Source organism: Harpegnathos saltator, unplaced genomic scaffold (assembly GCF_003227715.2).
Source record: "Harpegnathos saltator strain DR-91 unplaced genomic scaffold, Hsal_v8.6 scaffold188, whole genome shotgun sequence".
Lineage (NCBI taxonomy): Eukaryota > Metazoa > Arthropoda > Insecta > Hymenoptera > Formicidae > Harpegnathos > Harpegnathos saltator.
In genome coordinates, this window is record NW_020229970.1 from 900,190 (window position 1) to 914,632 (window position 14,443).

At 31.2% G+C, this 14,443-nt stretch overlaps 2 protein-coding genes across 7 annotated transcripts; one reads left to right on the forward strand and one right to left on the reverse strand.

Annotated features, from left to right (window-relative positions):
- Positions 1 to 736: 736 nt before the first annotated feature.
- Positions 737 to 5,438, reverse strand: LOC105187819 (uncharacterized). Of its 6 annotated transcripts, XM_025297773.1 has the most exons (14): positions 5,337 to 5,379; positions 5,218 to 5,242; positions 4,847 to 4,989; positions 4,633 to 4,757; positions 4,320 to 4,522; positions 4,043 to 4,128; positions 3,764 to 3,843; positions 3,434 to 3,591; positions 2,981 to 3,271; positions 2,650 to 2,806; positions 2,439 to 2,559; positions 2,049 to 2,192; positions 1,354 to 1,532; positions 737 to 1,255 (listed from the first exon to the last, which is right to left on the reverse strand). In XM_025297773.1, exons 3-14 carry the CDS (start codon positions 4,987 to 4,989, stop codon positions 1,167 to 1,169), a joined length of 1,776 nt encoding a protein of 591 aa, XP_025153558.1. In that variant the 5' UTR covers positions 5,218 to 5,242; positions 5,337 to 5,379; the 3' UTR covers positions 737 to 1,166. The 6 variants fall into 6 exon arrangements, 5 of the variants coding, with proteins under 5 accessions (XP_025153558.1, XP_025153557.1, XP_025153556.1 ...); XM_025297772.1 differs by lacking the exon at positions 5,218 to 5,242 and having other exon boundaries at positions 5,337 to 5,438; XM_025297771.1 differs by having other exon boundaries at positions 5,218 to 5,418.
- Positions 5,439 to 6,761: 1,323 nt separating this feature from the next.
- Positions 6,762 to 9,175, forward strand: LOC112588297 (uncharacterized). Its single transcript, XM_025297784.1, has 3 exons — positions 6,762 to 6,824; positions 6,993 to 7,660; positions 9,118 to 9,175. Exon 2 carries the CDS (start codon positions 7,067 to 7,069, stop codon positions 7,649 to 7,651), a length of 585 nt encoding a protein of 194 aa, XP_025153569.1. The 5' UTR covers positions 6,762 to 6,824; positions 6,993 to 7,066; the 3' UTR covers positions 7,652 to 7,660; positions 9,118 to 9,175.
- The last annotated feature ends 5,268 nt before the right edge of the window (positions 9,176 to 14,443 follow it).

Here is a 14,443-nt window from a genome sequence, read left to right on the forward strand (position 1 = left end):
ATAAATATAACAGGTGCTTCCGAAATGTCCAGGGTTGGGTCGAGTTGAGTTAGTTCCACTATAATATATGTAACAGATACTATAGCGAAACTAACTCAACTCGACCTAACCCTAGACATTTCGTAAGTACCTAATGCTGAGATCACTTGTATATGCGTGTGTGTGTGTGTGTATGATAGGTATACATAGATATATAGTCTGACCTTTTTTTTCAAAGACTTCCTAAACAAATTGCAATAAATTGGAGTAAAGGAAAGGAAATTTATCTCATTCTAACTTATATTGTACAAGTTTTTACTAAATCAAGTTCTTTAAAAAAAATTTATATTACAAATTTATATTTGTGTGTATATATAGTTGTATATATGCATAAAACATAACATATTGTTATATTTACATATATCTTATACATATATTTATATATATTTCTCACGACATATTTATTTAGCATTAGTTCTTTTGCCTCACTGTACTCTTATATTTGTCAGTTCCCATTTTTATTATCTAATTTGGTGCCTCACTTCAGCTTCATAGAAAACAAACCTTAGATCTAGTAAGTGTGAGGATGATATTGTTATGCTGATTTATGTAAATTATTAGAAATAAAATTATATCATTCCATTGTGTTATTAGGAAGATCCATATAATTTATCATGAAGTTGTACTTGTGGACAAAAGTCTCAATAGTTAAATAAAAGTGTAAATAAAAAACTATTAAAAACTATAAAAACTATAACACTATAAAAAAGGTATGTAAATAAAAGACTATTTGAGCAGTTGATAAATTATACTATTTAAAAATAAATAATCACTTGCTATGTTGTTATGTCATATTACTCCAGAAGTGTTGCTAAATTTTGAAAATTTATAATTGCATGACTTGTGTGTATGTGTGTGTTATTGAATCATCTTGTTATTGTATTATATCAAAAATAAATATTTTTTTTCTTCATATATTCTTGGAAATAATATCAATTGTTAAGAAACTTTTTCCTGTTTTGCAGGTGCAATCAACATTAATCAATATATATCTATTAAAGTTAAATAAAATAAGTTAAAGAAAAAATGAAGTTAGAATAAGTTAAATTAAAATAAGTTTGATAAGTTACATCCTTGAATCAGGTACTGAATCGATGGCTGCATTGTACTATACATTTCAATTCCATTTAATCAGAGTATTCCTCGTATTTCTGAATCCACAGAGTATGATAAAACTCGGTTTGATGTAGAATTAATTTCTTCTGAGCATGGAGCTCTACCGTGAAAATAATATTATAAAAACAATATTATAAAAACAAATTGTAATCTGAAATCGACATAACTGGAAATGTTGACAAACGAATAAATACATACCGAGAAGAATGCAAAAGACTGTAGCAGCATCTTGTTTCGTATATGCATTCTGTTCCGTGTTTGTATTTTTTGGGACGAGATCACTGAACTTTACATATGATTGATTACACCATAATACCTCTAGGAAAGCTAAGATTTCTCGGCTCGTTAAAGGTGTATAGTGTGACTTTTTACTTGAGCTGACAACAAAAAGAATATCTTTGTTATACATTGGAGAGTTTCTTTCTTAAGACAACAATAAATTACCCTTACGGAAAAAACACTCAAATATTGAGTATCTACATTCAATTATTCGAATTTACTCTCAAATGTATACACTTTTTACTCTTAAATGTGAGTGTATACACTTTTTCCGTAAGGATAAGCCTTATAAAAAAAGAAAAAAAGTTCTTAAATAAAAATATCGAATGAAAATGACTTGCTAAAAAGAATGCTAAAGCAGAAAGTTATGTTGCTTTAATTTGCGCGCGCGTGTGTATGAAGCTGATTAATTATAAATTAATATTTTAATAATTTCAAATATCTATTTTAAGAAGGCGATATGTAATAAATAATTAAAAAACATTTTTTGTTCTCAATCTGAAAACGGAATGGGGAAAACTGAGAACAAAATTTATCTGCAAGAATCCAATGTAGTTTAAACAATTGATACATTAAATATTGCAAATTAACAGGCAAAGAAAATTTCGAGGTACCATGTAGAAGATAATGAAAGTTGATTTTTTGTTGTGGAAGGAGCTTGTATCTTTCCCAGTAAAATTTCTATATCTTCAAGGCTACCAGTAACATCTGTATCCATATCTGTTCTTGTCTCCTGATGTAGTGGTCTGTCAATAACACTGAAATAATAATTTTATAAATGAGACATTGTGAATTTGAAATGTTGAGGAATCAAAATGTTGGAAACATGAGAAATAGTGATGTAAGAAAAAAAGGGAGAATTATGAAAATAAAAGGAAAGAAATTAGAAAAACATTTTGGTTATTATATATGTTCTAAATTTGTATATTGAAAATAAAGGACAAGCAAGAATCAACGCGATAGTTTTAAGAAATTAGTCTTTTAGATGAGATTGTTATACTAACGGTGGAGCTTGAACAGTACTAAATTGTTCAGTGGAGAGTTGTTCGAGCTCAATGAGCTTACTTGTCATTGGTGCTGTATAGTCCTCTGTTGTCTTTTGTAATTCACGTATTTCTTCTTGAGCTGGAATTAAATATATACATTTATTTATAGCATTAAGTTTTAACAAGAATGTTTAATAAGTGAATATTTGAATATGAGTCTATGTTGTACTTTGCATAAAAACAGGTACAATGTCTTCGTTTGCGCTACTGCATATTTTTTCAATGTGGTTAATATAAAGTTTGCACAAAGATTTTGTATTACATCGTAATGGTCGTTTCAAGAGATCAATGAACGGTATCACATATGTTCGCGGTATTTTCATCCCCTGCAAGTATTATCCAAAGAATGAGTTAAGAGTATGAGATAATGTTAGTTGTATGTTGTTTTTGAAAGTTTCTCAGGATTAGACTGTCTGAAATATTGCATTCTTAGACTTAAAAGATCTTCAGGTTTGTATACTTTATGACTCTATACGAACTTATATAAGTTGGAAACTTACTCTGCATTCAAAATTTATATTTTGACGCCACTTTTTTAATATTGTGTCTGTTAATGTTATCCTTTTATCAATAACTAAATTTTTCTTTTTTACTACAAATGTATCAAGACTCGAATGTATAGGTTCTAATTCCATATCAATGTCTGTGATTATGTGTCGTAAAGAAGTCATTTCCATATCTTTTACAGGCAATGTATAAGTTAGTCTTTGTTCTGGCATTGGTGTATCCTCTAGAGGTGCAGCAGCTACATTCAAAGTATCCATAATAGGTAATTCAATATTTTCCAATATCTGTAAAATAATATATAGAAAAGAATTTCAGTGAATATTATAATAAAATGTAATGTGTGTAGTATAAGTCATTCCTGGTATTGTTTATATACTGCTTTCAAATGGTAATAAATTATGTATTATAACGATAAATTATATAGTTATAAATTATAAAATACATACGCGCTTCCTTTTCGTTGGTGTTTCTCCCTGCAACTGACGTGGCAGTCGTTTTCGTGGAGTTAAAGGTAAATTTTCTCTAAACTCATCTGTTATTTTTGATTTATCCGAAAGCACTGGACTCAAGATTGCACGAGGTAATTGCATCTCTCGGCGGAACTCTGTACCAAAAAATTGCTACTATGAGATTTATTATAATTTTACGAATTTACTTTATTTTTATAGTATCTAAATACAAGGTGATAATCTTTTAAACACTAATATCTTCAATTTGAAAAATTACCACTAATGTCAAAGTGATAATAAAAAAATGAATATTACAAGAAATTCTACCTGCTGCAATTTCTGTATCAGTTATCTCTGTAGTGTTTTCCTTCCTGTTGTCTGTGATCTGCGTTATTTCTTTCATTCCCCTGTATAACAAAGTATATATTCTATTAAATATTACTGCTATATATAAACTAATTTTAAAACCAAAAAAGAAAGGTAGAGAAAAAGATAATGCACATATATGATGCATATTGTTACATGTTATAGTTTATAAAGAATTAAATTTTTCTACATTGGATTCAGGAAGTTGATATGGAAGGTACAGAAATCACAGGAACTAACAATGTGATATCACTCTCATATTGAAGCATAAAGTCCAATTCCTTATTAGTTAATATGCCAAAATTTAGGCAAACTGCATCTTGCATCTGGATGAATAAAAATGTTTGAAATATATTATATATAAAATCTGAGGATCTTGGAAAGAGCATATATATCCTTAAACCTAAAGATTTATGGACATGCAGGCTTTGGCTTAACATAAAGATTTAACATTAAGGTTAACAATATTTTTTTTGACATACAACTGTCAAGTTAGGTCATATCAAAATATACTTACAAGCACTTGCAGTTTGCCATCAGGAATTTCACCTGGAAGAATATGCAAGTCTTCATCTATCTGGAGATCAAGGAATTTTTGTTCCACTAAGGGAAGTTCAATTTCTGTTGAGGTATCAAGGGCTCTCGCAACAGAGAATTTGTTTTGTGGCTTGTCAAACTCTGTGGTATAATCAAGTATCTTCCAAATTTCAAAAATTTCCTCTGAAACATAATAAGGATTAAAAAGAACAATGCATAAACAATATATAAAGTATATATCTATTAATTAGAGATTTATATTAAATAGAGATGTAAGAAAATATTAAACTCACTCTGATAATATATAATTTGATACGAAAAAATTCTTGTTAAACCATACATCAGCTGTGATGACAGATATAAACTAAATCTCTGTGTGTTGCCATTGCATAATTGTATTGCTTGCAAAATCTCTTCGCTGACAATATAATCAATAAAACATCAGATTATAAAGAATAGATTATAAAGAATGTTATTTTGTAAGGATATGCAAATGTAATAATATACCATGTTATTGTAATATTTATCCTCTTAATGGCAGCTGCATTGTAATACTTCTTAAATGACTTTTCATTACATGTTGCGGCAAGCCAGCAAGGTGCTAGTTTGCCTTTGTTTCGATGAGAAAGTAAATGAGTTGGGTAGAACATCTGTTAAATGACAGATTGTCAACAAAAGCAGAAGTAACAAGCTAATAAAAGCAAAAATAACAAGCGTAAAAATTCATGATACAAAATAAGTATGAATAAATATAAACAATAAGTGAAAGTAGTAAGTAAATAATAAGTATAGTAATAAGTATAAGTGATAAATAAATAATAATAATAAATATAAATAATAAAACCTTATAAAATAGTAAAATATGTTAAAAAAATTACCTTGCGTTAATCAGTATTATCTTGTCTTCAAACAATAATTAAGATACTCAATAGTATAGTAAATTAGAAATTTTCTTAAATATCTTTAGAAGATTAATAACTGTAATAATTACTATTACCAGAGAGAAGAAGGAGAGGTGTCATGGGCCGCTTTTAGCCGAGCCTAGAGACCAGGGCGTGCAAACTCTTAAGCCAGCGGCACACGGTGCTTGTTCTTGTGCTGGATTGCTTGCTGGATGAAAATACTGCGTTCTGATTGGTGCATTTCCATCCATCTTCGGAAATGCACCAATCAGAACGCAGTATTTTCATCCAGCAAGCAATCCAGCGTGAAAACAAGCACCGTGTGCCGCTGGTTTTATGGAGCGAAAATGATTAGCGTTAGCAGCGCTCTCTGAGATGGGACATGTGAGAAATCGGAACTAATTTGTGGCCGCCATATTGCTACAGTTGCGTTCGCTTTGGGTGCGTTCACGGAGACGCTATTTGCGCTATTTGCGCTATTTAGCGCTATAGATCGCTCACGGAGCTAGATGGAGCGCTAACAAACGCTGTCATGACGTCACTAACGGTAGCGTCTACGTCATAACTGCGCGCAATCAACGCTATTCCTTCCGGGGTGCGTTCGGGGAGCACGCTATCACGCAACAAACGCTAACGCTGATAGATGCGTTCGGAGAGACTATAAGCAGCTTACGCTTTCGAGCTGCTCGAACGTTACTTGAGTGAATTTATCGTTACAATATGGCTGATGTTGGTGCAAATATGGATAACCAAAAAAGAAAAAAATTATTTAAGTCTTAAGTTAATTAATTAAGTCTTTTACTTTTTGCTCTGAGTGAATTAATAGAGTCTTCATCATCTGATGACGAAGAAGAGTTGGATGTACTCATTAATTTAAAAGTAGGACGTCGAAAGAAACTGCCAAGACTACAAAATTATGTGGAAGAGGTGATACCTAGGTGGAAAAATCAAGAATTTAAGTCGCATTTTAGGTAATGATAAATTATCTTTAATTAATTTTCAAAGTTCTATACATACATCATAGAATGGTGAACATATTTCACATTATGTATTTATTTATGGTAGCTCAGTAAATACTGCAGCAAAGTAAATGCAATATGTATTTTATTACATTTACATTGTTACGTGAGAAATTATAACATAAATGTAATGTAATGTAATTTTTCAATAATGTCATTTGAAATTTCAACAAAAAGTGTTTAGTATAGTGATATTCGGTATTTATTGGAAAGAAATTAGCTAAATTTTTCTATTAGCATATGCTATTAGCGCTAATTGGCGCTTATTCTCTCCTCGAATGTTCGATTGTGCTTTAAAGTGTTAGTCTATGATCTGTTCTTTTTAACTGCTGTTCTTTCAACCAATTACAACAATGCAACCAGAAAGAACAAACCAATTGCGTCAAAAGTCAAATAAAGACAATTTATTAAATTGTGAGAAACTGTATTCACAATGGCTCAATCACTTACAAACTTACATTGTTAGTCAAATATCTGAAAATGTCGAAATTCATATTTTAGATGAAAACGACGTGACATACACAATAAAAGTATCGCCAAATGATGCAGCGCGTGCAGAAAATGGTAATTATGATGACAGAGGTTATATAAGTATTCTATATGCTAATAATTATCCAAGTATAGAAGATAGATCAGTTGATATAATGGAAATTAATAAATTAGATTATAATAAAAGAATGTGATTGATTTATGTCTCCTTTAATATATAGATATTATTCGTTATTCTTTTAGATACGATATTTGCTACTTATCTTCTAGAAAGAGCAAAATCACAAGATTCAGATTTTGATGCAGCAAGTCTTTCAATGGAGTCTTCCAATTCTGAGGATAATAATGAATCAATGTTTAAATGGTCTCATGCGGCAATTCTATTGCTGGTAGAAAAGTATCGGCTGCAAGAAAATAACATTGTATCGGGTAAAATGTCCCAGAAAAAAGTATGGAATAATATTGCATCAGCATTATCTGTTAAAGGCTATAATGTCACTGGACCTCAATGTCTTTCAAAATTTCACGGAATGAAACGAACTTATAAATCTATAAAAGATCACAATAGCAAATCAGGGAATAATCTTAGAACATGGCCTTATATGGAAGTCATGGAATCTTTGCTTGGTGAACGACCTTTTATGTCGCCTCCAGCAATAGCCTCTTCAAGCAGTATGTGTTCTAATTCCAGATCTAATAGAGAATCTAACTTATCAAATGCAAATATATGTAACAATGCAAACTCAAGTAATAAAAATTTAGCTATTCAAATTCTCGGAAGCGCAAGGCACAAGAAAGTACATCAAACATTGCTGAATCAATTTTACGAAGTCGGAAATTGGCTGAGAACAACAGTGATCAGAGGCACAAAGAAAACATGGACTTTAAAAAGCAAATGCTAGAATTCATGGGTAAAATTTTAGACAAATTATAAATGTTTTTATTTTAATTTACATGCAACAAAGATAAAACGAAGCTGTAGTACAAATTATAAGATTGTTTCCTTTGTTTTTGATAAAACATGTAGCATTTATTTTCTTGTTTACTTTTTAGTACAATTAATATTTTATTTAGTTTTGTAAAATATAGTATAGTAGCTGGTACATCTATTATACTGCGTTCTGTCTTCCTTAATATTTTAAACATATTCTTAAAATTTGCTTTATTTTTTAATATTAATAATTAATATTAAGTTTATACACATAAATACTCACTAATGTCTTCCCATTGTAATTTGAATTATTTTGACGATTTTCAACTTTATGCTTATACATACATATTTTTATAATATAGTTAATTAGTTAGATAAAGTTGTTGCGTAAACATGGTCATAGACTCAACGCATAAAGTTGTGAAAATCGTACAAATAACAGTTATAATAGCAAGAGATTAATAACTTCTTGTGTATATCTGTGATAAATTGAATAATGGTTATATGCATAAGTGATACTTAATGTTAAGAACACTGATATATAAAATAAGATTTTTCTTTCTATGTTGGAACAATTAAAATGTTTGGTAAATATTTCTGATGAAAGTTATGTGGAACAGAATTACTACATTCAGTTAACTTAATTAGTCTATTATAACAAAATTAATCAATCATATTGATCAGAAAAATAAATTGGTTCATTAATTTTGCTGCTTGGTCGATCGAAAAAGTTAACCAGAGTTAGTGATATTAGTTCTTTATGTATAACTAAGTATTACATTATACTTAGTATTACTTATACAGTGTTACATATATGTAACTTGTTTTTATTTTTATTGTACCTCAAGACAATACAAAATATTTCATTTTTATTTTGTCGAAGGGAATGATTAATTAATATTAATGCTTGGTCGACCGATTAAGCAGGATTGGTGATATTAGTTCTTTATGTATAACCAACAATATTACATATATATAACTTGCTTTTATTTTTATTGTACCTCAAGACAATACAAAGTATTTTATGTTTATTCTGTCGAGGGGAGTAATTGTATATGTTAAAAATTAATTATAAATTATTATAAAATTAATATCAATAACAAAATGTATCTTTCATTTTATTCTTTTACTTTTTGTCCTAAATAAATTAATAACAAAGAGGATGTACTTATTATTTTAGAAGTAACACGGAAATGGCAATTTTTAAATATAATACTATTATAAAAATAAATAAAGAATTCTTTTATATGTTATACTATTTTTATTTTATTAAACATGTACATATTAGTTTATATCTATGTTACAAAAGTATAAAAGATAATAACTTATAAACTTCTTTAAAATAAACAATATATTGCATTCCTAGCAAAATTAGAACTGTTTTAAGATTTATATGAGTCTTATTGGAAGTCTTTGGCTAATTAAGTCTCTTTTCAGAACACCTGTTGTATCATCTGCAGCAACTTGACGAGGAATATCATTATCTACTTCATTATTTAATAAAACAATGTCAAAATCATCATTTCTTAGTATACAAATATTATGCATGACACAACAAGCAAGTATATAATGAGCAATTAAGTCAGTCCGATTCATGGATAGGTTGTGTAATATACTTCTAAATCGACCTTTCAAGGTACCAAATGCTCTTTCAATGGCGATTCGTGCTGAAGAATGGCAGAAATTATAATTTTTTTGTCGTTCAGTCAAATAACCATTATCACGATATGGAACCATTAAATCATCATGAATTTTATATGCAGCATCACCAAGTAAATGGGAATCTAATACTATACTATACTATATAGTACATGTTCGACCAATAAGCTGGGTTTATTTAACCCAGCATGGGTTAACCCAAATGAACCCAAGTCCAGTCGAATATGCTAATAGAAAAATTTAGCTAATTTCTTTCCAATAAATACCGAATATCACTATACTAAACACTTTTTGTTGAAATTTCAAATGACATTATTGAAAAATTACATTACATTATATTACATTTATGTTATAATTTCTCACGTAACAATGTAAATGTGATAAAATACATATTGCATTTACTTTGCTGCAGTATTTACTGAGCTACCATAAATAAATACATAATGTGAAATATGTTCACCATTCTATGATGTATGTATAGAACTTTGAAAATTAATTAAAGATAATTTATCATTACCTAAAATGCGACTTAAATTCTTGATTTTTCCACCTAGGTATCACCTCTTCCACATAATTTTGTAGTCTTGGCAGTTTCTTCCGACGTCCTACTTTTAAATTAATGAGTACATCCAACTCTTCTTCGTCATCAGATGATGAAGACTCTATTAATTCACTCAGAGCAAAAAGTAAAAGACTTAATTAATTAACTTAAGACTTAAATAATTTTTTTCTTTTTTGGTTATCCATATTTGCACCAACATCAGCCATATTGTAACGATAAATTCACTCAAGTAACGTTCGAGCAGCTCGAAAGCGTAAGCTGCTTATAGTCTCTCCGAACGCATCTATCAGCGTTAGCGTTTGTTGCGTGATAGCGTGTCCCCCGAACGCACCCCTCGAAAATGATAGCGAAAAATTGCGCGAATAATGACGTCACGCTGCTTTGAGAGTGATGTCATTATCGATTTTATAGCGCCACAAAGCGTCTCCTCGAACGGTCTTAGATACTTATTGTGCGAATAGCGTGCTCCCCGAACGCACCCTGAGTGTTTCTGAACGGCTGGTGTGCACTCGTGTGCACACGAGTGTTGTTTCCGAACGCACCCCTGATTGGTCCATTAATTCTTGTCAACTCCCGCTAATATTTAAATTACACTAATCTTACTATTGACATGAACATTATATTGTAGCAATATAAATAAAAAATAAATGTTGCAAAAGAATCAAATATGTTTTTTATGTAAAGTTTATGCAAATGTTTCGGTAATTATCCAGTTTAGGGGCTCCGCCTTAGAATTCGATAAAAATAGACTCAATCAACGCGTTTTTTAATAAGGAGCAACTTTTTCCTCTGCGAAAATTGTCGCTCTCCACTGCGAAACGAAATAAAAATAGTTAAAGTTGACTCGTATAATAGGTTAGGAAACCTGTCATACAGACTAAAGATAGCGACATGAGTACACTCGTGAACTAAAAGGTATGTGCACCGATTTTTTGTTGACTTCGGAACGCGCTCCAACTTGAGGAGAAAGACAACCACTGCTTCATACGTCAGCGCTGTCACTTATTACGAGAGCAGAAGGATGGCATATACGAGTGTCAAATAAATAGTGATTGTGGCATCGACACAAATGTCTTGGAGACTTTGAGTTATAATTGAAGAAATGAAGAAAACAAATAGTAATTGTGAAGAAAAATGGCAAAAGGCTTCATAAAATTTGTAAAACAGCATATTAAAGGAGAGTATTAATTGTCTAATAATATTTTAAGTGAAAAATATTTTTAAATTTGAGTGTAAGTTAAAAAAGTTATAAACCATAATTTCTTTAATGTTAATAATTTTATAGCTATAAATTTGCCATCGATGTTAAATGAATATGTATGTAATACTATCATTTACATAGGTAGAAAATTATGTTATTGCGCTCATAAAAAATAAGCAGCAGACCAAGTCGAGTGATATTTTTTTAACAAGATACTCATATCACTCAATTTGGTCTGCTGCTTACTTCTGCTGAACACAGTAATATAATTCCTCACCTATGGAAATAATAGCATTATATATATACAGGGTGTTTGATAGCTGATCATGCAGACGAAAGTTGGAGATAGATTGGGTGTAGCCGAGAAGAAAAGTCACGTACCATAATGTCAAATTGGCAATAGTTACCGAGTTATTAATTAAAACATGTGAGCCAACGAGCACGTAGAGAGCGGAGGGCATCGACTTCCTTCTGCCAAGTTTACGTCGCACTGGCTGCACGGAATTGAAAACGTTTTCGTATAATGAATATTCATGCTTTGGCAGGAATTTATTTTGATAAGCAGCAGACCAAGTCGAGTGATATTTTTTTAACAAGATACTCATATCACTCAATTTGGTCTGCTGCTTACTTCTGCTGAACACAATAATATAATTCCTCACCTATGGAAATAATAGCATTATATATATACAGGGTGTTTGATAGCTGATCATGCAGTCGAAAGTTGGAGATAGATTGGGTGTAGCCGAGAAGAAAAGTCATGTACCATAATGTCAAATTGCCAATAGTTATCGAGTTATTAATAAATCATGTGAACCAACGAGCACGTAGAGAGCGGAGGGCGACCGCAGTAAGCACGTAGATATTTGATACAGGCGGAGTTAGTGAGTAGTTGTGTCGTAGTGAGCACGAACGACGAGGAGCGAGCGAGCTATAAGGAAAAAGCTATAAAGAAAAAACTCGCTCGCTCCTCATCGCGCGCGTTCGCCTCTTGTTGTTTACGTTGCCCCTCGCCGCGCGCGCTCGCCTACTCGCCGTTACTCGCTGACTCCGCCTGTATTAAATGTCTACGTGCTTACTGCGGTCGCCCTCCGCTCTCTACGTGCTCGTTGGTTCACATGATTTATTAATAACTCGATAACTATTGGCAATTTGACATTATGGTACATGACTTTTCTTCTCGGCTACACCCAATCTATCTCCAACTTTCGTCTGCATGATCAGCTATCAAACACCCTGTATATATTCATTCAACGTCGATGACAAATTTATTAACATTAAAGAAATTATGGTTTATAACTTTTTTAACTTACACTCAAATTTAAAAATATTTTTCACTTAAAATATTATTAGACAATTAATACTCTCCTTTAATATACTGTTTTACAAATTTTATGAAGCCTTTTGCCACTTTTCTTCACAATCACTATTTGTTTTTTTCATTTCTTCAATTATAACTCAAAGTCTCCAAGACATTTGTGTCTACGCCACAATCACTACTTATTTGACACTCGTATATGCCATCCTTCTGCTCTCGTAATAAGTGACAGCGCTGACGTATGAAGCAGTGGTTGTCTTTCTCCTCAAGTTGGAGCGCGTTCCGAAGTCAACAAAAAATCGGTGCACATACCTTTTAGTTCACGAATGTACACTCTGTGGTTACGTGCGCATGCTCTGTGGTTGCGTGCACATGTAAAAAGTGCGCTAATTTAAAATCAACACTTCTCTCTGTACTTATGTGTCATTTAGAGTTCAACGATAAATTAATATATTTATTAAATCTTCACCTTACTAAATAGATGAGTCTATAATATACTAAAATTAATGAATACAGAAAAGATTAGCAAGGCCCTAGCGCAAGGTAGGTACTAATTGTATATGTTTGCTGCGGATGAGTTGTTTTTCTTTTGAGTAGTGCAATTAAAGTGAACTCGATAAAACAAATGAAGTAAGAATGTATAGATTGTGCAACCAAACTAAAAAAGGGACAAAATGTTAGGTCTCTTGGAATTTAGTAATATTACGAATAATAAAGAAAAGTTAATAGATTTTTTAATCTTATGTGGTGTTTTGGCATCTACAATTAAATGTAGTGAATGTGGAAATCATATTAATATAAATAAAGAAACACTAAAGTGCCGATGTAAAAAATGGTACTATGTTAAAAATGAACACAAAAAATGTGTTTTGAAGCGGTGCAATTTTAAAGAAAGTGCTATGAAAGGTACTTGGTTTGATAAGAGTCATCTTGACGTGGCAACAGTATGCAGAATTGTTGCATGTTTTCTCATGCTAAGGCATCCACATCAAGATGACACACAGGATGAAATTGGTGTTACATCGGCAACCACGATTGTTGACTGGTTCAATTTTTGTCGAGAGGTAATTGTATGTTAACATATCCTTAATACTAGAATATAATATAAATACACTGTACATGTACTTAAAAATTATAAAATATTGTTTGAAATAAAGTATTAATATTATTTTTTCTTACAGGTCTGCGTGTTCTGGGCTGAAACACATAGTGAAAAACTTGGTGGCCCAGGACACATAGTAGAAATTGATGAAGCAAAAATTGGAAAAAGAAAATACAATCGTAGTCGTCTTATCAAAGGAAATTGGATATTTGGAGGATATGAACGAGTCTCAAAGAAGATTTTTGTCGTTCCAATTCAGGATCGAACTGAAGAAACACTCCTGGCGTGTATTAAGGAGTGGATATTGCCAGAAACGACTATCAAATCAGATTGTTGGAAGTCATATAATTGTTTAAACAATGAAGGCTTCCAACATCTGACAGTGAACCACTCCTACAACTTCGTCGATCCTGAAAGTGGTAAGAAACATTTAAAGTCGTTAATATATATTAAAATAAAATAAATTCTATAATCATGTTTTACTAAATTCTTTAAATTTACAGGCGCACATACGCAAAGTATAGAGCGTGTTTGTAGAGAAGTTCGCGGAAATATTCCAAGGTACGGAAGAAGAGAGAGTCACGTTCTTGGATATTTATGCGAATTTCTTTTCAAACGCGCTTATACTCGTATGGAGCGAATAGAAAAATTCTTTGATATCGTCGTAACTTTATATCCTCCAATATTCATTTCTGGAGAACAGCCAGAGACGTTCAATATCGAACCAAGTACCAGCACTGCTTGAAGACACATACTTGTACATTGTTAATATAGTACCGTTTTAGACATCGGTACATTAGTGTTTCTTTATTTATATTAATATGATTTCCACATTCACTGCATTTCATTGTAGATGCCAAAACACCATGCAAGAATAAAAAATCTATTAACTTTTCTTTATTATACGTTATATTACTAAAT